We start from the raw sequence: 23,526 nt of genomic DNA on the forward strand, positions 1-23,526 counted from the left end.
GCTCGGGGGTCATAACTCCGAAACCGGAAGTGTTAGACTAACGCCACCTGGCCTATGTTACTCCCCGGTCCGAGCTACCCCTATACCCCAAATTTCAGACTCGGGGCAGACCTAGTGTAGCCGCCAACCCCGAACAGACAGACAGACAGACAGACAGATAGACAAACGACAGTCACAAATATATATATAGATAGATAAGACTCATTACATTTATACATACATGTAGCCATGGAATTAAATTGTCTTGTGTAAACAGTTGACAAGGCATGTGTCTGGTTCATTACACCAAGTAAACAGATAAAATATCTTATCCAAAGCCGGTTTTGGATAAGATTGATGATTACATCTTGATTCTACTTATCAGAACTGGAAGGAATGTGACAGTCTTGATTTCATGTCACTTGTTTATTTGGGAAGTCTAGACTCAGAATCAAGGTGCCCCTATAATTAAATCCAAATAGAGGTCTCTGAGAGGTTGATTTAAAACTAAACAAATAAACAACCCAATTGATTATTGATGTATAATGTTTAATCTTTGAACAGTGATCACGAAATTAAAGGCTTGTAAATTGAACACTCATTATCAAAATTGAATGTTCAGCTTTAAACTGGACACAAGTACAAATTAGATGATTTGGGGTGATTTTAAACGATTTTTAAAAAATTTTAAACAAAGATTTGATATTGAATGAATGTGAAAGAATTTAGTGCTAGATACGCAAGATTAAATAATACCCGGGTTACAGTGTATAAAACTTTAATTTTAAAGTTACACAGCAGAGGTCGGTCATAGCCATGTTGGATAATGGAGGTTTAAAAAATGTTGTAGTTTAACGGCGTGTAAATTGACTGATGGTTTCTGGGACATGTTGGTCAATTTTTAACACAAGCGGTCATGACCGACTTATATGTCCGAGTTAGAACCCATAGTATATGACCACTTATATTTTCATTATTTAAGAGTTTAAAGAAAGAAATATCAGAGAGAGAAGAGGAAGTAGTTAGATTGAATGATGAGGCTAAAACTAGTTTAAATAAAGCAACTCCAGGATCTCTACAAGAACTAGCTAGATCACAGATGAAGTTAAATACAATATGGAAAGATGTACATCAGAGAGTTGACAGATATTCAACTATTTATGAAACGGCTGAGAATCAGTGGAGACAGTTTAAAGGTAAATATGTGAATATGCATTACCTTTTTATATGCTCACATTTAAGTGTATTATGTCGTCACCTATGTTTGTTGGTCTGTTTGTCAACATTTGGCTCATAATGCAATAGAGGCTACAGGTTAACACAATAGAGTTACTCCCCTTTCTCCGAAAATCTTGTTAACACGATAGTGACTTCAGTTTTTAACAGATTTATTTCGAATTTGGTTTGAAGAGTTACAGTCATGAGAGGATATGAACCATATCGATATTCAGTGTTCAGCGATCTTCCGTTCAGGACACACAACCTCCTTTTCAGAATACTTGTTAGTGTGTTATGCATTTTTAGTAGATTTTTAATCAAATTCTGTGTGAAGCATTAGGACTGTGAGACGATTAACACTATTGAAGAATTAGGAAGGATGAACACTGTTGGTGTTCACCAATCTAAGATTATCTGTTTAAGAGATATATTATTTGTCCGTTAAAGCTTGTGAACAGAGATTAGATTGCTTGAAGGATCCAATATCCTTATTAAATTTGTTCACCATCCAAGTTTTCCATTCGGATAACCCCCTGTTTAGACAAAGCTGCTGTGTGGGCTTATTTCCATGCTTTACGTGACTATTTTTGATGATTTTAAAACTCTCTTTATAAAATAATTAACATATTTATTAGTGTATCCTTCAACACATTTTATTTGTAGACCTTATGGAACAAGAACAGGATTATAATCAAACATTAGAAAAATTACTGTATAAAAACTCACTGGCTAGTTCTGATGCTGAAGATATTTCAGAAGAATTAGATGTAAGTTTGAATATTTACACTAAGACCTCATTATAATGACATGGGGTTGACTAGAATATGGGTTTCAATATAAAGGTGACGCTCCTTGGTATAAATAAGTTTTTTTTTCTGCAATATAGGTTGAGCCATTAGTCCACAACATCAGTGTTCTACTGAAACCCTTGTATATGCCTACTGCTAGGATCCCACTGTCGTGCGATGATTTATGACAGGATTGTCCCTATTGAGTCTATGATTTGGTACCTGCAGATACGATTCGGATACGTGTCGATATGATCAACACAAGTGCTATGACGGACCTCAATATATGATAAGACCTGATAGGATCACCACAATTACTCCTCGATCAAAATCACTATTTCAGTTGTAGCACAAATCGTGATAGTCGGAACTTAGCATAAAGAAATTAACCTTTGGACACAAATAAAAATATCCAATATTTTTATTATGGGTGTCTGCTATTGTCAATGACTGATTGTAAATTTTAATCTGAAACTGATTGGCTAAAACAAACTTAATTTAGTGAAACTAGACTCTGTTAACGAAGTGAACTCCTCAAATGAAAAATATAAACATTATTCTATGTAATTATTTACAGGCTTTAGAAACAGTGATGAGAAATCATGATACAACAAATAAAAATAAGATGAAAGATCTAGCCAATGATTTAATCACTAATTCTATCATGGCTGATACTGTTAAAAATGAATATGGTGAATATATTGAACGATCTGATTATCTTGAAAAAGAGGTAAGACAGGATTTTTTATATTTTGATTTTAATGACCACAAGAATGTGAGCTCCTCAACTGAAAAGAGATTGAGTAATTACATTTAATATCCTATCACTATCAACAGAAATTATATCAGGACTAACATAAGTTATTATTATTTTGTGTGCTGTGCAAGGATATTAGAGAAATCAGAGAAAACCTATGAGGTTAGGCTGAGGACCCTACTCCTTGTCATGACACACACACCCTCAGTCTGCAAGTGAGAAGGGTGATCATAGAAAAAAAGCATACCTTACCTTGTTCTAAATTGAGGGGGTTGGATGGCCGAATGGTTAACATGTGCATGTTGTATCATAAGGTCTGTCATTGAGTCAACTAGTGTGGTTTTCATTCCCCGGTTGTACGTGACAAGGAGTAGTGTCACCTGTCCAACCTCGTGGGCATTCTCCTGGTCCTCTTGTTTCCTCCCACTGCTAAAGACGCCTATGCACAATAAAATAAAATTGAACCATATGTTCATCCCGAAATTACCTACTTGGTGTCGTGTGGACGTTAAAACCCATTTCTCTCTCTATGTGCTAAATTTAGCAATAGTTTAGACTTGGATTTCAGTGGTTTAAATATAAAACTACAGCAAAATTGTATTTAAATTATACCACAAAGCGACAGAGCTTTTATATTTTGATATTTAGTTTTATAAATAAATAAGCAGATTGGTTACATAGGATATTGAAATGATTTGTAGGCAACAGAAAAGATGAAAATATTAGAAGAAAATATCAACAAAGCTCAATCAATAGAACGTCAGATGTTAGAAATGACACAATGGATGTCAGAAATATCCGATCATCTACAGGTTCGACTTGATGCTGATATACTAGCTGGTGATAATCCTGCTGAATTTGAGGTATGTTGGCCTGTATAGGTAATGAATTTAGGGACTTCCCCTGATATGCTAAATCTAAGGATAAGAAAACTTTTTCAAAGATCATTCAATAAGTGTTTAGTCAATGGCATAATGAAACATGGACACCAAACTCTGAGTCTGAGTGCCAACACTAGTTCCAAATATCGAACTGGATCCAAAACTGTTAAACCCAAACAACAGTGATATTTGAACAGGACTATAAACAGAGTTTAGAATTACCTTTATAGATGGACGTGGAATTTAATGAGAGAAAGGGCTATTGTTAGTGAACTGTTGGCAAAATGTGTTCCTGTTTAAAATACAGTTACAGATAGCTAAATGTAATTTATTTGATTTTTCAGTTGTTTTTTGGATTAATATGACACTACGATTAATTCAATTTTGTTTTATTCATAGACTTTGAAGAATGAATTTAAACAGCAAGAAATGTTTTTAAAACAGCTGGAAGAAAGTGCAAAGGAGTATCGTCTCAAGGGTAAAGAGGATGCCAGTGTCAGATTAGAACAGCAAACACAACTCCTTAAAGTATGTGTATTTCAAGTTCTCAGTATAATGTTTTCATTTGCCTACGTATGGGGTAAACACCACTGTTATAAATATGTTAGGAAAGTGATCAGTTTCTGTAGTGAAAAGCCTGTTAACATAAATTACAATAAAAGCTTATTAACAGATGTCATTGATAAGAGTCTCAAAATATAATATTTACAGAAACAACTGTAATAGTGACAAAACCATTCATCATTATCTTTTCGATAATTTAATCTGATTACTTTTTAAGTCTATGACTCTACACACATATTAAATATTGACTAAGTAAACACTTTATGAACGGGGTGAAAGGTTTTAAGGACTACAAACAGTTGTGCAAATCAATTTTTTTACACTCTTTATAGCAGTTCCTGGTTTAGACATTTGAAATACTCCTTAATGAGACTGTCGTGCAGAATACAAACATATCAGCTAATTATTGCTCATGAATAGGACCCTTAGAGACATTTTTTACATGTATATAACATCACCAAACCTTCTTCAGCTTTAACTTCACTTAAATCCACAGATCTACCATATACATGGGAGATAACTCTTCATTTACCTTTTGTCTCCCCTTACACCACATAATGTAATGACAGAATTGTATGTGTAGCCAATTTGTCGATGTTCATTTCTTTTAGATATATTTCTAGTCACATTATTATTCTGTATGGTATTTATTATAATAGCAATGAAATTTACCTTTTTTTTTTAGAAACATTTCATTGAGGTATCAAAGAAATTTTGCAAATATCAACGACCAACGGATTTTGATCCTAAATTAAGTCATGTAAAGAGAGAGATGGATAGCATACAAGATCGATCTCATATGTTTGAAGTGCCTAGCTGTAACCCTGTGGACATAGTGGAACGTCATGAACAATGCATGGTAGGAATTTTAGTATAGGCCCTAATGCACTTATTTTTATTCTATGATAATGGGGGTGTTGGATGGTTAGTGCGTGCATGTTGTATTATAAGGTCTGTCATTGAGTCAACTGGCATGGTTTCCATCCCCCAGTTGTACGTGACAAGGAGTAGGGTCGCCAGTCTAACCTCGTGGGTTTTCTCAAGGTCCTCTGGTTTCCTCCCACTGCTAAAGACCCCTATGCACAAGCGAATTATTGAAATAAAATTGAACCATATGTTAGTCCCGAAATGAACTAGTTTGTGTCGAGTGGACGTTAAACCCCATTTCTCTCTCTCTATGATAATGAGCTGTTTAATTGAACCGTTTCTGTTTAATAATTAAGAAAAATATGTAAATAAAGGACTTAAAGAAGACAAGTCTCTTTAATAAATTGGATTGATCTGATGTGTTATTTTGTTTAGTGATGGAGCCAACTCTACACAATTAATTTGCTTTTTTCATTTTTGACTGACTGTTTGGACAGGAAAACACACAATTTGTCGTATTTCAATACTGGCTTTATCTACAGATATAACGTTTTCAACAAAGAGAGATTGTGATCCCACAAAAGTAATCAACATACAACATACAATCTAGTCATGTTAAGAAACACCTAAAATGAGAATTCCTGTAACACTGAATTTTCTTTACAGAAATTTTATACGGCTATGAGTGAATTAAAGCCTGAAGTGGAGTATGTTATAAAAACTGGACGTCATGTTGTAGATAGAAAACAAGTGGATTTTCCTGATAAATTGAATGAACAGCTTGATGCCATAAAACAACAATATAATGACTTGGGCAAACAGGTAGATTTAGTTTTAGTAACACAAACAGGAATGATTAAAGTGAAATCAGTCATACCAAATTTTCCCTGGATTTTAAAAAGTAATTTGCACTAAATTGTCATTAAAAACCCAACTTGTGCTTGAAAACGATAAGAGTGCACTTGTCAAAATATCATGCTATATGTGTATAAACCAGTGATTGTTTTCTATATAAACTGTGTTGTGTCTTTATTATGCTCAATCACTAATTGCAACTCGAGGATAATACATTCCACATTCAAAATATGGAACCATCATCATTACATTTATTGTAGCTGCAAGCAAGCATTTTAAACACTGTCTCAGATGTTTTTAAATTAAATTAATACCTATTGAGTTTTAGTATACACTATTGATAATGATAATATAGTATCATGATGGTCATTCATTTATATCTGTGTACAGGTTACAGAAGGAAAGTCTAACCTAGAGAAAGGTCTAAAGGTAGCGAAGAAGTTTAAGAAGGAATATGACATAGTTAAAGATTTTATAACAGTTACAACCAATGATTTAGATCATAAAGAAAAACAGAAAACCTTTCAAATTGATAAAGAACTGGAGAACATCAGGGTATGTATGTAAACAGTTTATATTGAGAAACAAATGGCAATATTTAGTATATTAGTATATTATTTAGATGACAGGTATAAATAGCCCCTTCCAGGAATCAAACCTGTGAAAGTCAGTGCACAGCATATGCACATGCTATCCAGTCAGTCACAAGGGTGGCCAAATGACTTCTCACTCACACGCAATTCATGTTTACAAACATAAAGTACATGTACAGAGTAAGGGTTGGTATGCTAGAGCCCAAGTTTTATAACATTAAACCAATTCATGGTAACTTTATGTACCATTTTAGTCAACTCAAAACTAAAAAAAACCAAAACATTTCAGGTAATAATTTGTTTGACCATATTGTGAAGAAGAAATTTCATGTAACTGCATTAATTGTTTTGACGATTTTGTATCATGTTTAAGGTGATAGAAACAGAAATGTTAAAAAGACAAGGCTTATTAACATCCATTGGTGATAGTTTACAGACATTAAAACTAATTGTTGTTGATGAGGAGGAGATTAATTCAGCTGTTGATTTAGTAACTAAGTTAAATATGGACTGGTCAGCTCTCTCTATACATGTAGCTCACTGGAAGGAACAAGTACAGGTTAATATATTATATTATACATATATTAGATTAGGCAAAACAGGACAAGAATTCAGCACTTAAAATCAGATAGGATTTTCATTCAAATGTTTTTTTGCCAAGGGGCCTAAAGTCTGCATGTAACGTAAGATTGTAGGGTTGTCTTTAAGGTAGTTTGGTGGTCAAATGGTCTAAAGTTTTGCAAAGCTGGTCACCAAACTGTCTGTTTGGGGGGTGCTCAATTGTTACCTGGGACCACCGAATTGACAGTGTGATATGGAATTGTGTCATGTCACTGTTCTGCCAGTATCGAAAACATATGTGATCGTGTATTAAGTCTGTTGACCCGTTCTAACTCATGACGTCAACTGGCAGACTATCGCCATTGAGGAGACGACCACTGTCAAGATCGGTCGCATTATTTCTGTTACGTCTTTTTTGTATTCTTGATTGTTTTCAAATTTGAGTGAAGTCTGTGTCACTACAGGCCCGGGCCTGTACAGCGCAGTGGATGCTAATGGCTGGCCCCCGGATCCATTCACTTGATTTGATATTTGTTTATTTGGTGCAATGTCTATTTTCTGTCTTGTCCGCAGGTTTATCTTGTATATTTACTATTAGAGGGTTTGAGGTTAATTTAATTAAAGAATGTTCTTGAATCTAGTACCCTTTACAATTCCGATGATTTTTGGTGTCAAAAAGTAGACTTGTCTCTAAGATGGTCAGTTGTGCAATATTTCTCCAGTTCCATTATTATCATTGTCTTTGTTCTCTTTAATAAATTTTTAGGAAGAAGAAACAAAGTTAGATGGTGTATTTATAGAATTTCAAACACAGATGATGCAGGTTAAAGACTGGATGATAGTTTGTGATATAACCACAGCTGCTTACGAAAAATTACCTCTTGAAGAACGGATGTCACAACCACAAATAGACAAAATCAAAGTTAGTTTTATTTAATGAAACTATTAAGCAATTCAAATGATATCAAACATTAAATCTATTCCAATGAGATGCCATGTTGGAGGAAAACCATTTAGTTGTCTTTGAATAATAACAGAGCCGAATTGATTTAGTAATGTTGTTTAAAATACCGGGTAGTGTAAGGAATTTTTAAGAAATGCTTCTAAATATTTTGGAAAAGGGATCTGCACATTTTATTAACTTGTTCATGCAATTTTTTTTATTCAGAATCTACAAAGTGAAATGAATAATTTAAAGAGTACCGTTGATGAAGTACGAGATAATGCTATTGTTTTAATGAGTAAAAGTGAACAGTATAACAAAATGGTGGAACCTGAATTAACACATCTAAATCAGAGATGGGAGGCCATCACTAAACAGTTGAAGGTAAATTATTATATAATTGTCAATCTATCACTTTCACATTATCACACACCATTGCACAAGTTCTCAAAAAAATACTCAAATGTTTTTACCATGCATTATTTCAACCTGTTATAAGGGAGACCATATTAGACTGTTATGCTAGTTTCCCAATATCATGATTCGTGCGGGGGGTTGGATGGCCGAATGGTTAGCACGTGCGTGCTGTATCATACGACCTGTCATTGAGTCACTGGCGTGGTTTCGAATCCCCGGTTGTACGTGACAAGGAGTAGGGTCACCTGTCCAACCTTGTGGGTTTTCTCCGGGTTCTCCGGTTTCCTTTCACTGCTAAAGACCCCTACGCGCAAGCGAATTATTGAAATAAAATTAAACCATATGTTAGTCCCGAAATGAACTAGTTTGTGTCGAGTGGACGTTAAACCCCATTTCTCTCTCTCTCTCTCTCTCTCTCTCTCTCTCTCTCTCTCTCATGATTCGTGCTACGATTGAAATCGTGGTTTTAATTGTGGTGATCCTATCAGGTCTTATCATATATTGAGGTCAGTCGTAGCAATCGTGTTGACTGTATCGAAACGTATCCAAACAGATTTCCCACGTAGCAAATCATGAACTCAATAGGTACAATTCTATCGTAACGCATCGCACGATAGTGGGAACCTAGTATTAACAAGAAAGTCTAGCATATGAATCTGAGAAGAGCCTTTTGAATTCTTCAAACTCAGTTCCCTACCAGCCAGAGGTAGTGTTTGAAGGGCGGACAAGGAAAGTGTTGCCATGTCATGCAGATGTGATGAAAGACGAAGGTCAGCATATTACCATGCACATAAGTGAATGTATTTGACAGCTGGAATTTTAAAACAATGTTGACAGCAAGCATTTCTTTCCTAGCATTGTGTAAATCACCAAATTAGAACAATAACCTGATGTGAGTCTCAAAATTATAGGAAATATGTTCAGATCCAACTCCAACTTTCAGACCCATCTAATTAAAATACAGATCTATACTTTGTTTCGTTTTTTTTTTATAATTTCGACGGCCTCTACCACATAAAGATCTGACCAGTTGTAGTGGGAGGTCGCGTCAGGTGTCATGAGCGGCTTATGACATTATAACGTCAGACATTGATTAACCAATCAGCGTTGACATTTCTAGTGGTTTACCCAAAGTTCTGTGCGCCTTACGCCAAAAAATTGCATAACAGACTGTTTCATTGGCTAATCCCTCACATCATCCAGAACGTGGGTTATAAAACAACTCTTCCAGATCCTATTGTAGTAAAGACATGTAAAACGAAATTTTGAACTATAAAAAACAAAGCGAAATAGGATCTGTGTTTTAATCAGATTGTTTTCAGACTGATGAGTTTTTATACTGTATATTCTAAACATGACCACAATATAAAAAATATGAAATGAAATGAAATGGGGTTTAACGTCCTACTGTTCTGCTCCTAAACTGGGCTAATGAAGACGGGCATATGCCATACAGTGTGCTATGAGGGAAATTTTGCCCGGGCAGCGGCTCTACAGCCTACTCTTATATCGAATTCCAACTGCCAAGGAATCTTTTACGTGCACGCCAATGTGTACATGGGACCTCGGTTTTTCGGCCCATCCGAACGAATAGACAGTTGTCCTTGTCAGGCCCTCCGTCCTGCATCACTGACAAGGGGAAACCACGCTGGAACATCTGGATGAACTTTCTCGGCCAATGCAGGGATCGAACACCAAACCTCCAGGCTAGCAAGCCAGCGTCTTACCCTATAAAAAATATATAATTTTGATAATTTGTAGTTCAATATCACAATTAATAAAAACAGAACACATTCCACTTCCATAAAGCTGACACTAAAGTATCCTTTTGTTCATCCCACCACAACAGATCATAAAGAAACAGACGAGTTCACAAAATATTCTCAGACTTAAAGTAGCTAAGTCTCTAACTCAATATCATCCAAAATCTTCGACATTGAAAACATGAATTATTTGTCAATTTAAATCAACATTGATGTTGTGATCTTACGGGGAAAAGATGGGCTTCTGATATCCAATAATTAAGACAAAATAAACATTTTACTATTGGTACACGAATCGTGTACCATGGTGCATTTCAGCGCCATTTTTAACAAGGGACTCGTAGAAAGAGGCTAGATATATTCCACAAGTCATGTCAAACAGTGACGTTATATTCTTATCTGGAGAGCATGCGCAATAAATACTATCAGTATAGAGTGGAATAACCAGACGCTAGAGATTGCCATTGGATTGAGACTTCTGGCGTATTTCGCCGAATATAAGTGATTAGAAATTGCAGTAAAAACAGAAACGATTGGATGTAAATCAGTTTATATGCATTCACATTACATTATTATATACGTTGCGACCCATTTTTTTCAATTTCTAGATCCAAGATATTAGCGATTTAGCTCCTTTAAGTTAAGAATTTACTAAAAATTGTTCGCCATAATATAACTAAAATTTATAAAACTTTTGTTGTTTTAATGTATCAAATACATCAATAAGAAACTATGTGCAAAGTTTTGTTTCTGGATCGTTTCCCCCTTGTCAGTGATGCAGGACGGTGGGCCTGACAAGGACAGCTCTCTAGTCATTCGGATGGGACGAAAAGATCCCTTGACAGTTTGAATTTGATATAAGAGTAGGCCGTAGTACCGCTGTCCGGGCAAAATTTCCCTCATAGCACACTGTATGGCGTATGCCCGTCTTCATTAGCCCATGTTAGGAGCAGAACAGTAGGACGTTAAACCCCATTTCATTTCATTTGTTTCTGGATCAAAGATATTCCTCATAAACAGTGATTGGAAGTTGAGTAAATTCTTAACTTAAATCTGAAAACGCTTTGTGAACTCGGCCCACGATAAAAATCAAAAGGTCATGCAAAAAGAGATCCCAGGCAGTTTGAATTCGTGGAAATGAAAGCAAATTTCATACATCATAACCATTGAATTAAAATGGTGCTATGTATCTATAGCATTACACTAATCCTGAGGTTATAATGACTTCTATTTCTTGGAAAACCTATTGGAAAAATCTAGCATTAACTAACATATGGTTAAAGTTATCACTCCTAACTTAAAATTGATGTTAAAAGCATTTCCAACCAAACTGAATTTAGATTTATATTTATGTATGTATATATATAGTTAAATTTATCTCCAGTCATGTAAATATTTGTGTTTATTGTTAGAAAAATATATTAACATGGTTTCTTAATGTTTGTATGTAAGTGAGATGGTAAAAAAACACAAATTTACAAACAAGGCAGATTAATCAAAATATCAACAGCTGGCTAGCACACTTACATTAGACCACTTACATTGAAGAACTGACATGAAAAGAATCTAGTTCTTGCACATTATCAACTTGTTGGGTTTTTCTTTTTTCATTCAATGATCTTTATGGCTACATGTTGCAGAGGACAAACATTAGAACATCTAATTGTTCCCTTACCTAAAAAACAATTTTTGCTAAGTTCTTGGTTTGAAAAAAAATAACTGTTAGATTCTCCCCCTCCATCCCACCTGGCAGTGTTGAAGACATCTTAGAGAATGAAATTTGTATTGAAAAGAATGAGAGACAACAAGCACATAAACCCCCAAAAGACTATAGGTCTGCACATTTGGCGCCAATTGGAGAGGTATCCCACTGGCAGTGTGCCAACAGTGGTATGCAACATATTTACAAATGTATATACAACCCACCGTTATTGCAGTGACCTAAGACTAAAATAAATCTATATTGACACTAGTGATAACAGTTACAATATTTTACCTTATTTTTTATCAATTTTCAATATAATGGCTGGAAAAATGAAATTTATTGAAAATTCACAGATTTGTCCAGTTAATGTTTGCGTAGGCAGTGGTTGATTCAGATTAATGATATATAATACAGGATAGAATTAATATTTTTAGTTACAAGGGAGACATGAGATGAAATGAAATGAAATAGTGTTCAACATCCTACTGTTCTGCTCCAACTAGGCCAATGAAGACAGTGGCTATGAGGGACTATGGCCTACTCTTATAATCGAATTCCAACTGCCAAGAGATCTTTTACATGCATGTCAATGTGTACACGGGACCTTGGTTTTCATCCCATCCAAACGACTAGACAGGTGTCCTTGATAGGCCCTTCGTCCTGCACCACTGACGAGGGGAAATCATGCCGGAAAATCACAATGAATTTTCTTGACCTACACCTACAAGGGAGACCTCAAATTGAATGTCTTAAGGAGGTGGGGTGTAGTGTATTTATTATATTATTTGTATAATGATTTAAGTTGGCATTTTGTAATATTTAGATAAAGAGCTGACATTCAGTTCTCACTTTAATAGTTTAATAATACATTAATAGGCAATGAAAAAGGAATATATTGAAAATTTCAGTCAAATTACTTCATTCTGAGTGAATTTATGACTGCTTGAGGAATAGTGAAGTCTTAATTTTCCATGCTACCATAGTTACGATATTAATAAACAAAGTCTTGATTATCCATATATCCCTACTGGTCAACTGGTCTTCCATAAGAAATGAGGCCTTTTGTTGAATTTATTTGATGTGATTTAAATCTAGAGCCATGATGACATCCATTAAACATACATTATGCAAGAGCTAAATCTGCCTATTGCAGGTCGTTCTTTAGGCCTGAAATGTTATCTAAATTATTAATTAGATGTTTATTAACATGACAAGACCATAATCAACTCTCGATGCCATCTGATGGGTCCAATTTTCATTAGATTTGAATTTGATCTGCAGTTCAACAGCTGTTCATGATTAACCGTAAAAATGGTAACAATGACAATCGAGGCGACAGTGTTTTTGAAATAAGCATTTCTTGGTTCATAGTGGAGTAATTTGACTGAAATTTTCAGCATATTCCTGTTACATTATCTTTCTTTTTTAACGATTATAGTGAGGACTGTCAGCTCTTTAACTAATCTTTTATAATGCTGCTTTAATAGATTATAAAAACTTTTTTGTCATAATGCATCATGTGGCTGTAAAATATCAACTTCAGACTGACATTTTTATGATGGTTTAATGTAAAAATCACATCAAACCAAACTGATGTACTCATAGATATAAATGGTATTGAACACTCAACAGGAAAATCTAGTAACAGAATAAATTAATCATAATTTTATTACAAATGACTTTTATATAGGAAATCAGGTTACCGGTGTCTTGTATAATAATCTTAAAGCGACTAGACTTCTTTATGTAAAGAAAACCCCATTGACTTGAAATTGATACACAGTATTTATGTTCATGATGACGAAGCCTGTCGATTTAAAATGATTTCAGATAATTACTGTTGGAGTTACCACCCTTGATGTTCATTTTTTTAATGCCCCGATCACCTACTCAGACTCTGCTGTTGTGGGCTTATGTTTCGTTGCCTGGAACTTATCGTTCAAACTTGGTGTAAAGCATTGGGATCTGGAGTTACACCAAAACCTCTCCTTTTGAAAAAATTGTACATCTAAGGATAAAAACATTGAATATTGCCAAGAAGAATATTGCAATCATAAAGCCTAGAACTCTAGATTATGAAACATATTTGCTACCATTTAAGGATTTTATTGTTCAAGACTTATTGTTTAGTATGGGTAGAGAAAAAAACAATATAAAATCACTTGAAGATGGAAGTTTAGTGGGAATAGATGACTGAAAGAAATAAATGAGCATTATGTTTGAAAATCCTGACAAATACCTATAATTTCAAACTGATAACTACAAAGTTTTTAAGACAAAATGATCAAGACTGATTAGGTATTTTACACCTCTTGATTTTATGTGTGCGACTTGTAAACACCACCTAGAAATATCTATGACATGCAAAATGTTGTTATAGTCAAGACATGTAAAATTTTAAATTATTTTTTCACTGACTTGCTGACAATCTAATTTCAAGTCCCCTGATAAGACTGTATAGTCAAATTATTTTTTCAACAATCATCATTAAAATCTCAAGATCTTGGCAAGTGCTCTATAACATGTCCAATCTGAAAAGCTGGTAACTCTGCTGTTGGTTGATTACCTTGGCTTCAAATAACGGTAATCCATTTTGCTGCTATTAGCGAGTAGTGGCGGGTGTCAAACAAAATACAGGGTATGCTTACTGTTTCTTAAGATTTCATTTTCAAGCTATCTGGAAAGTACACATAGCTATCAATTTATGTTGTACCATGGACCTTATAATATACACTTCAAAAAAAAGAAATGTATAATGACATTTCGTTGTCGGTATACCCTCGCTCTACCATCGCCTCATTGCAACAGAAACTGTGACTTGTCGCTGAACCAAACTGTTCTCCAGTGTTTCTGTGGCCATGCCCTGTGTTTCTGAAACCATTGAAGTTGGATTTGACTGTTTCTGCATATTTCAAAACACCGGCTCTAACGTCTGGCTTTTGATACGGTTTCACATAGGCGTCTGTGGACTGTCTGAGATTCTATGCCGTTCAGGTATTGCTGCTGCAGTAGAGGTCGTTGTTGTGAACCGTTTCCGCAGGGCAGGTGACAATCCAGGGCAGGTGGGGTCACTCTTGTTTGGCCTGAGCTTGGGCGGTCACGTGTTGTACTTCGCTGTCTGTACCTATCCCAAAGGCGAGAAATGGTACTCTCTGAAACATTCAGCACCCTAGCTACATCTTTCTGGTAACCGACCGATAGCGTTGTTGTGTTGGTCTTCGTTCAGACGTGGCATCACTTGGCTCGTTGAGTGTTTAAATGTGCAACTGATTTTGAGACCGAGAACCCTGGGATTTCAAAAGCCTTAGATTTGGGTTTCATGCGAAAAGCTTGTGAAGTTGTTAAACTCCTGTGTCTTGGTACAATCAAGCGAAAGCAAATTTCGGCAAAAAGTATGAATTTCTTTTATCCTTACATTAATGACATTAAAAACAAGTAAGATTTATGGAAATAATGATCCCGTTCAAATAAAAAAATGATGAAAAATAGTCTGTGCGTTTCTTTTTTTGAAGAGTATACTATTATAAGGTCCATCCATCCATGGTTGTACTTTTGTAACTTTGACGTTGTAGCTTTTGATATTTCACACAAATCATAGAGATCTTTGAAGTTTGTATAAAGAGACAATTTATTTATATGAAGACAGTTTTCTTAAAACATCAAATAATTTTTTTTTTTTTTTTTTTTTGGTGTTGATTGTGTTGTCATTTCAAAGCCAGTGTCAAGGATTTCTTATACCACATAGTTAATTATAATGCTGTCGATGGGAGAATAAGCCAAGCTAAGTCATTTCAGCTGTGATCTATGGATTTTCAGTCAAGTCAAAAAAGTATTTATTTAGTAATAAGAACAACCTATTTTGTTATTTTTGAACTTATGCCTAGGTTTTATTCTTTTACTGTTACCCCTGTATTCATTTCAAATGATTGATTATCAAATATATTTTTAGTCTCTTCTTCTGATTTGAGGTTAGTAAAACACAGTTTTCATATAGGAAGAATAAAGCGATTCATTGTACAGCTTTTGTTCGGTATGCTAGCTGAAGAATGTTGAAGTGTATTGGCATTGATAGGTGTACATTTGGTACCCATAGAGATACCAATGAATTTCTGAAAAACTTCCCTTGGAAATGTTTTCTATGATAAGCTATACACAGTTCCACTAACAATGAGTAACTCTCTTTAACTTCAATCAATCATTCAATCTCCATGCTTGCTGTAGTAATGATAATGCTCTATTAATTCTCAATGGTTAAAATCTATAGTTTATTTACATATGCTTTTGTTATAATTAATGACATGAAAAACAAAATGTGTGTCCAGCCAAACTGAAACTTTTAATTAAATTAAAGTACAGTAGTTTTTTAACGGTAGTTTTTTAATAGGAATGTAACTCATGAATCAATGCCCATCATGGTTTGAGCTTGAAACAAGTTGAAATTGATGGCATTAAACAAATGTGCACTCAAATGAAGTTTGTAGATCGTTAGTAAAATATGGTGTGGTGGAAAAATCAGGTGAAGCGTCTGCTAATAGGAAGTTTACTCAAGCTGAAAGTGTTGATTGAACATAATACGTTTTCTAGGTATGATCAATCAAATAGAAAAGATCAATTCAAATCACGGAGCCATTATGTGGGCTCAATCGATTTACATGTATTCCATCAGTAAATGAAATACCTTTCAGTTTATTCGTTGCAAGTTGTGTGTATAGCAGTATTAAATAGATAACAATAAAATATTATCTATTATATTATGGCTTTAGTAATGAAGATGATATTAACTCTAGACCAATATAATATATAAAAAATAGAGGAATTTATTGTTTGTCTGTATAACACATTGTGAATGTTATTAATGCAGAAAAAAACCCAAACCCACTACATTTCTATTCAGAAATAATGTTATATATGATATAGTCTGGGTTCAATTTGATGAGTATGCACAAAATATATTGTCAAATTGACATATTTACTATTTGATAATCATCTTAAGTCTATTCCTATTCACTTCTCAAAGAACAACACTAGGAAAATATATAAATTATTTGTGCATCCCTTTCTTCTTTTTATATATAACACTCATCCTTTTTTGGGGAGGATAAGTTACATTTTTGTGGCAAAATATAACGTTTAAAGAATGGAGAAGAGTTTGAGGAGAAGGAGAAGTGGTATCAATAATCACTATAGTTACGGTTGTAAGAAATGTTATGTCATCACCTAGTAACACTAACGTAGGCTAGAATCAATGGATTAAATTCCTTTATTAATACACAAATCTTGTTGTGCATCACCATACATTTTCTATGGTAGACAAATTGTGCTATTGTAATTTTGAAGATGGAGTAATGTCTAAGATCTATTGTTACGTTGATGGTGTGGAATCAGGAAAATAAACATTATTAAAAGGTTGGGTTTCTATCTCAGCTGTTAATTATAGACTGACAACTAGTCAATTGATGCCCAGCTTATTTATATAGCAGTATTCTAGTGCCGGTAACATACTGCTTTAGTCTAAGAACAGTATAGAATATTTATAAAAACTAACTCTTGTTTTTTTTATAAATTCAGCATGACTTTGATATCCGGGGTTCTTGGTGATGTCTTTGTGTAGGCTAATGTCAGTGGTATTTATATATTTACCAAATTTAGAAATCTGGAAGCTATATTCATGTAATGTGAAAAATAATAGAGTATGGACTGCATTATACATACACCTAGGTGTAGGTAGTGGGAAATAGCAAAACAGGTAGTAACTTATACACACCGTGAGCATGTGTTTAGAGAGATTCTACGTAGGTACTGCCTATATATTTTTACTTGTGGCAGGTGTGAGGCATTGCCAAGCATTCCAATATGTTCCCAACAGGATATCAATATCTTTCTATTGAAGTTTAGATGAAAAACTGTAAATAGATCTTCTCCTCATCTTGTGGTCTGGAAACTAAATCTCCGTTCTATCGGACGTTTTCGATAATTTATTTTGGAGTGTGAAAATCCAGCTCATAATGAATAATATGTATCTGTCAGTGACCAGACAGTTGGTGTGTTGGACTTTAAATGTCAAGGACGTTTCCAGTTAATATTGGTAGTTTTAAGGGACTTTTGTTTTTTGAAGAATTCTGTATGTTGGAAGGACAGAATTGTAAAAATGTCTGCAGACATCATCAGTCTGGTGACAGCTCTAACAGCTGTGATGTCACTGGCTTTTCTCAGTTTTATTGCCTGTATTCTTACATTTGGAATATGGATATTAAAAACAGTAAATATATTTTGATTGTATTTAGTAGTATAAATTTGAATTTAGAAAACAAATATAGTTTATGTATATGTTACTTAATTTCTGTCCTTACCAGAATGTTTGCAAATTAAATTCTGTTTGTTTTCGGAAACAAGAATTCCGACAAGCTCTACTATTTTTTTTCCCTACACAATGATTTCAAAAACAAATGGAAAAATAATCACAAAAATCAAGCAAGTTTGACTCCTTTAAAGATGAGTCCCAGCGTCAAAACATTTTATGCTAAACTTATTCAATCACATTTGCTAGTGCTCAAGGTATAATATCTAAATCAGTGACAAATTCCTTTTGACAAATTTCATCAAATGATTCAACACAGTCCAAGTCAAAGTATATGTTGTAGCTATCGTATTTTAGGTATGTGATCAGTTACAAATTTTGAGTAGATATAACTTTTAAAGAGGTAGGGAGAGAGGTTTTACATAGGCTATGCCTGTTCCCAATCCCATTCAGACATCCTGAATAAAAATATTGTTTATAAATAAAAGAAAAAAAAGAGGTAGCCTGAGATTTCATTGGGTAGTCATTGATAAAAGTGTGTTTAAAAATACCTACCAATGCACAAATTGTGTGATTTGATGATGTATTTGGACTAAAAACATATTCAAACTAATTTATCTATCAAAAAGTTGCTTCAAATCCCTCTCAAAAATTTTAATGGAAAGGAAAGTACTCCAATCAATTTTAAGCAATCTTGTTTGTTATTTGACTTGACTGGGAAGAATCCATTTTTGGTTTGTTTTAGTTGTTAGTCGCAGTCCATTTATCATAAATATCGAAGCCTAAATATCCTTGGATTATCCTCTACTAACTTCCTTTTCCCCTGTTTAATCGAGACTACTAGACGTTTAATTCCCTCAATGTTCTCAGAACTGTTAGCCATTTTCATGAGACATGCTGTCGATTAAGGACACCCTTATATTTTTGTCGTTTGTGCGTCCCATGGTGTGTGTCCCATGGGTGTTTTTCACGGAATCTGTTTTTTTTCTAGTAGGATTGTGTGTCTCTACTTTCCATATATACCACAAAGATCCATACTTTTATTGGAAATAACTACCGGATAAATACTTTTGTGGTAATGTATCATTAAGACTGCAAATTTAATGCCAAATTGTGAAAATACAACCCAGTTGCCTTGTATAGAATATTAAGAAATGATAGCTAGGAGTGCTTAACAGGATACATGGTTATTCGTAAATTTACCATGAATCCCATATAAAAACCTTTCCCTATTCACTGATATAAACAAAAATTGGCAGAAAATTTTACAAGTTTTTAAATTGTTTGATATAACCTTTTTTTATTGGCTACAGCTACTAATAGTAATGACCGGTCAAATCATACTTGTCTGCTTCATAAGGAGGTACTGGCTATGTATAGATAATTTGTCATCTCACCAAAGATGTGATGATTATATTAGATTAACATGTCAGCGAAGATAATTATATTAAATTAACATGTCAGTATAAAGTGTAGTTACAAAAATAGACCAGTCTGACAATCTTGTGACAGACAAAAAGCTAAATCCCAGCATTAGGCATGCAACCTTACTGATTCTCTTACAATCATGTACATATACATACACTCATATATTGTAAGTTTTCTTGCTGAAAGACCTGTGATTTGAAGCTGAACTCTTTCACCCAATCTACCATAAAAATGTAATATGAACTATTCAGATTTGCAGTATTGAATTCAATTTGTATAAATGACTTGCAGTCCTATATGCATAGTAGTTTATTTTAAGCCTTTAGCTAAACACGCAAAAATCCAGATTGTTCACATCAAAAGTCAAATTCAAAAGTAATGGTGGTGCCATTAGTGACATTACAAAGACATTCTTCAATTGAGGGTGTTGCATGAACTGGGAGTGGGATGCCTTGAAATTTGGTTTAATTGTTTGAAGTAGTTTGCTAGTTGGTGTGTCATTGTTATCTGTCTATAGTTGATATACAGAAATATTGGGAAGTCCTTGATTTCACAAGACACCATAAATAAAAGTGGGCGTAACTATGTATACCAAACGCTATATAATGTGGGGATATAGCCTGTTTACACTGTTCAAATCATAATAATGAACTGTTTGGAAATGATGGCTACATTTGTTCAACGGGGTTATATAACTCATTTAAGGAATTTTTATTCTTTAACTGTATGGTAATTGTAATGATCACTCACCATAATAACTCTAGCAAGTATACAGACATGGTAATCCAGGCACTTAATTAAGGTACACTGGATTTTGAGGACCTCCAGATGGAAACTTTTGTATTTAAGACAGCTGCACAGAATTAACCCGTTTTAGTCACTGAAACACATTTAGGACTATTCATTTAAGATAGGATAGATTATATAGCAATATAACAAAGTGATCATACTTCAAGCTACAAGACCAACATTGTTCTGGTCATGTTTTTAATAGCTTGAGATTGGTGGAAGAAAGTTGAGGACTTAGAATTAAAGCATTTTTGATTGAATGATTATTGTTATGTTTCTCATGTTTTATTTTAACAGACATATGATTCTGAAGTACAAAGACATCAAAGAGAAGCAGAGACTATGAGATCTATTAGAGGAGAAGAACTACAGTTACAGACTCGACACAACCTTCTTCAATTAACAGCTTCTCCTAGTAACACCGCACACATAACATCTTTATTATCAGAGCAGTACAGACAAAAATTACTAGAAGAAAAGAAACAACTGGAAAAAAACAGGAATACAATGTCAAGTTTTAAAGGCAGCATCAACTTTTCTAAATTACCTGAATATGATGAAAAACTAAAGGTATACACCTAACCTTTATAATTATTCTAAATTTCAATTCTTGTTTTAAATCCTCATCATCATCATCATCATCATCATCAACTTCCATGACTATAAGTACCCAAATGCACTTTGCAAAAAAAAAAACAAAGAAAAAAACAAACTCTAATAGAGTAAATAACATTATCAATTATTACAGCAGTAATAGGTTAAAAAGTAATAGAAAAGATTAAGCCTACCATGCCCCATTCATGAATATTGGAGGCTATGGAGCTGTCAACAAGAGTAATCAACAGTTTAGCAAAACTGTATCACATGATTTAAAATGGGGAGCATCATCAACTAGTACTGATTTAGTTATGTTGAATGCCTCTATATTAGTCTACCAGATCTCATTAAAACAACCAGCCACAAACAGTAATGTCGACCTCCAGAAATCACAGGTGTGGAACCAATCACGTCAGAAATATTATAAGGCTTATACAAATTATGACCCAACAGAAATCAGATGAATTCTACCAGGGCTAATAACAATTTAAGTATTGAATACGATAGTCTTGGTTTCACAAGGATGGAAAGCAACAGACACTTGACATTTCACGATTAAATTGGGTATGTGATTGATATGACAGAGATCAGCGGCCAATAAAACGTTGAGTACAAAACAATTTAATTCTGGAACAGACTGTAGGCAATCTGTAGATTTATGCTTTAGAATAATGCCTGCAAGGATGCATGTCTCTCTGTTAATTCTGGCTTTCAAAAAAAAAAATGTTGGACTAAGTGCATTATGCATCTTTGTAGGATGTAAAGACAGAGATACACAAGTCTGTAACTTCAATACAAGAACTGGAGCGACAGAAATTAAATGTTTTATCTCAAGCCAATTCAGATGAAGCTGCTAGGATTCAAGAGTTACTTTCATTGCTGAAAGAAGAGAAATTTGAAGCTTTAAACTGCTATGAGGAAACAAATGAGTGAGTCTTCTGTAACATTCCTTTAAATCTACCATAGCTGACAAAACAGGAGAGGAGTTATTCATTAATGAACTTTTCTTCTTGCATAAACTTCTCCTTTATCTTTATTACAAGTGAAACTTCTTCTCTTCTCTACTCTTCCCATTCGTGATACATGGTTTTTGTACTTTAGACTTTTCTTAGGCTCACATTCTGTCCACCTGTGCATTTTTGGATATCCTGACATTAGGAAGCTATAGCCAATCTCTCCTGGTCTAAATATTTTAAATGAAGTGTGGACATGTTACTCCTCCTTTTTATACGCCCACATTTTCATGTGGACGTATATTGTCGTCGCCCCTGTCCGTCCGTCCACAATTGTTTGTGAACAGTCTACAGGTCACAATTTTTATCCGATTTCAATGAAACTTGAAATATAGGTTTATCACCCTAAGATCTCAGTTCCTTTCGATATTGGCATCTATTGAACCATAACTACATGGATTATGGCCCCTGATTGTACGAAAAATCACGTTTTTGGCTTGTGAACACTGTAGAGGTCACAATTTTTATCCGATTTTGTTGAAACTTGAAATGTAAGTTTAAAACCCAAAGATCTCGGTTCCTTTCGATATTCGCGCATATCGGACCGTAACTTCCTGAATTATGGCCCCTGATTGTACGCAAAAACGCGTTTTTTGGCTTGTGGACCCTATAGAGGTCATAATTTTTATCCGATTTAAAAAAACATATTATTATATCACCGTTAAACCCTAAGGACGGTTGAGTTCGAATTTCGTGAAAATCAGCCCAAAACTGACAGACAAAATGGTCGCCATTCGTTCTCAAATAGCGTAAAAATATGGTATATCAAGGTTGTGGAACCTATAGAGGTCACAATTTTTTTCCGATTTTGTTGAAACTTGAAATGTAAGTTTATAACACAAAGATCTCGGTTCCTTTCAATATTCGCGCATATCGGACCGTAACTTCATGAATTATGGCCCCTGATTGTACGAAAAATCACGTTTTTAGCTTGTGGACCCTATAGAGGTCATATTTTTAACCGATTTAAAAAATCATATTATTATATCACCGTTACACCCTAAGGACGACTGAGTTCGAATTTCGTGAAAATCGGCCAAAAACTGACAGATAAAATGGCCGCCCTTCGTTCTCAAATAGCGTAAAAATATGGTATATCAACGTTGTGGACCCTATAGAGGTTACAATTCCTATCCGATTTTGTTGAAACTTGAAATGTAAGTTTATAACCCAAAGATCTTGGTTCCTTTCGATATTCGCGCATATCGGACTGTAACTTCCTGAATTATGGCCCCTGATTTTACGCAAAAACGCGTTTTTTGGCTTGTGGACCCTATAGAGGTCATAATTTTTATCCGATTTAAAAAAACGTATTATTATATCACCATTAAACCCTAAGGACGGTTGAGTTCGAATTTCGTGAAAATCGGCCCAAAACTGACAGACAAAATGGCCGCCGTTCGTTCTCAAATAGCGTAAAAATATGGTATATCAAGGTTGTGGACCCTATAGAGGTCACAATTTTTATCCGATTTTGTTGAAACTTGAAATGTAAGTTTATAACACAAAG

At 34.3% G+C, this 23,526-nt stretch overlaps 1 protein-coding gene across 2 annotated transcripts in view; it reads left to right on the forward strand.

Annotated features, from left to right (window-relative positions):
- LOC126810408 (utrophin) overlaps positions 1-23,526 on the forward strand; it is a 94,851-nt gene that overhangs the window by 40,737 nt on the left and 30,588 nt on the right. For both annotated transcript variants that reach the window (XM_050535444.2, XM_050535448.2), the window contains 13 exons: positions 962-1,175; positions 1,861-1,964; positions 2,563-2,715; positions 3,444-3,605; positions 4,023-4,151; positions 4,873-5,046; positions 5,721-5,876; positions 6,300-6,464; positions 6,876-7,061; positions 7,830-7,985; positions 8,232-8,390; positions 20,704-20,976; positions 21,760-21,932. In XM_050535444.2, coding sequence (XP_050391401.2) covers positions 962-1,175; positions 1,861-1,964; positions 2,563-2,715; positions 3,444-3,605; positions 4,023-4,151; positions 4,873-5,046; positions 5,721-5,876; positions 6,300-6,464; positions 6,876-7,061; positions 7,830-7,985; positions 8,232-8,390; positions 20,704-20,976; positions 21,760-21,932 — 2,204 coding nt within the window. The remainder of the gene's footprint in view (positions 1-961; positions 1,176-1,860; positions 1,965-2,562; positions 2,716-3,443; positions 3,606-4,022; positions 4,152-4,872; positions 5,047-5,720; positions 5,877-6,299; positions 6,465-6,875; positions 7,062-7,829; positions 7,986-8,231; positions 8,391-20,703; positions 20,977-21,759; positions 21,933-23,526) is intronic.

The sequence above is a fragment of the Patella vulgata genome, chromosome 2, assembly GCF_932274485.2.
Source record: "Patella vulgata chromosome 2, xgPatVulg1.2, whole genome shotgun sequence".
Lineage (NCBI taxonomy): Eukaryota > Metazoa > Mollusca > Gastropoda > Patellidae > Patella > Patella vulgata.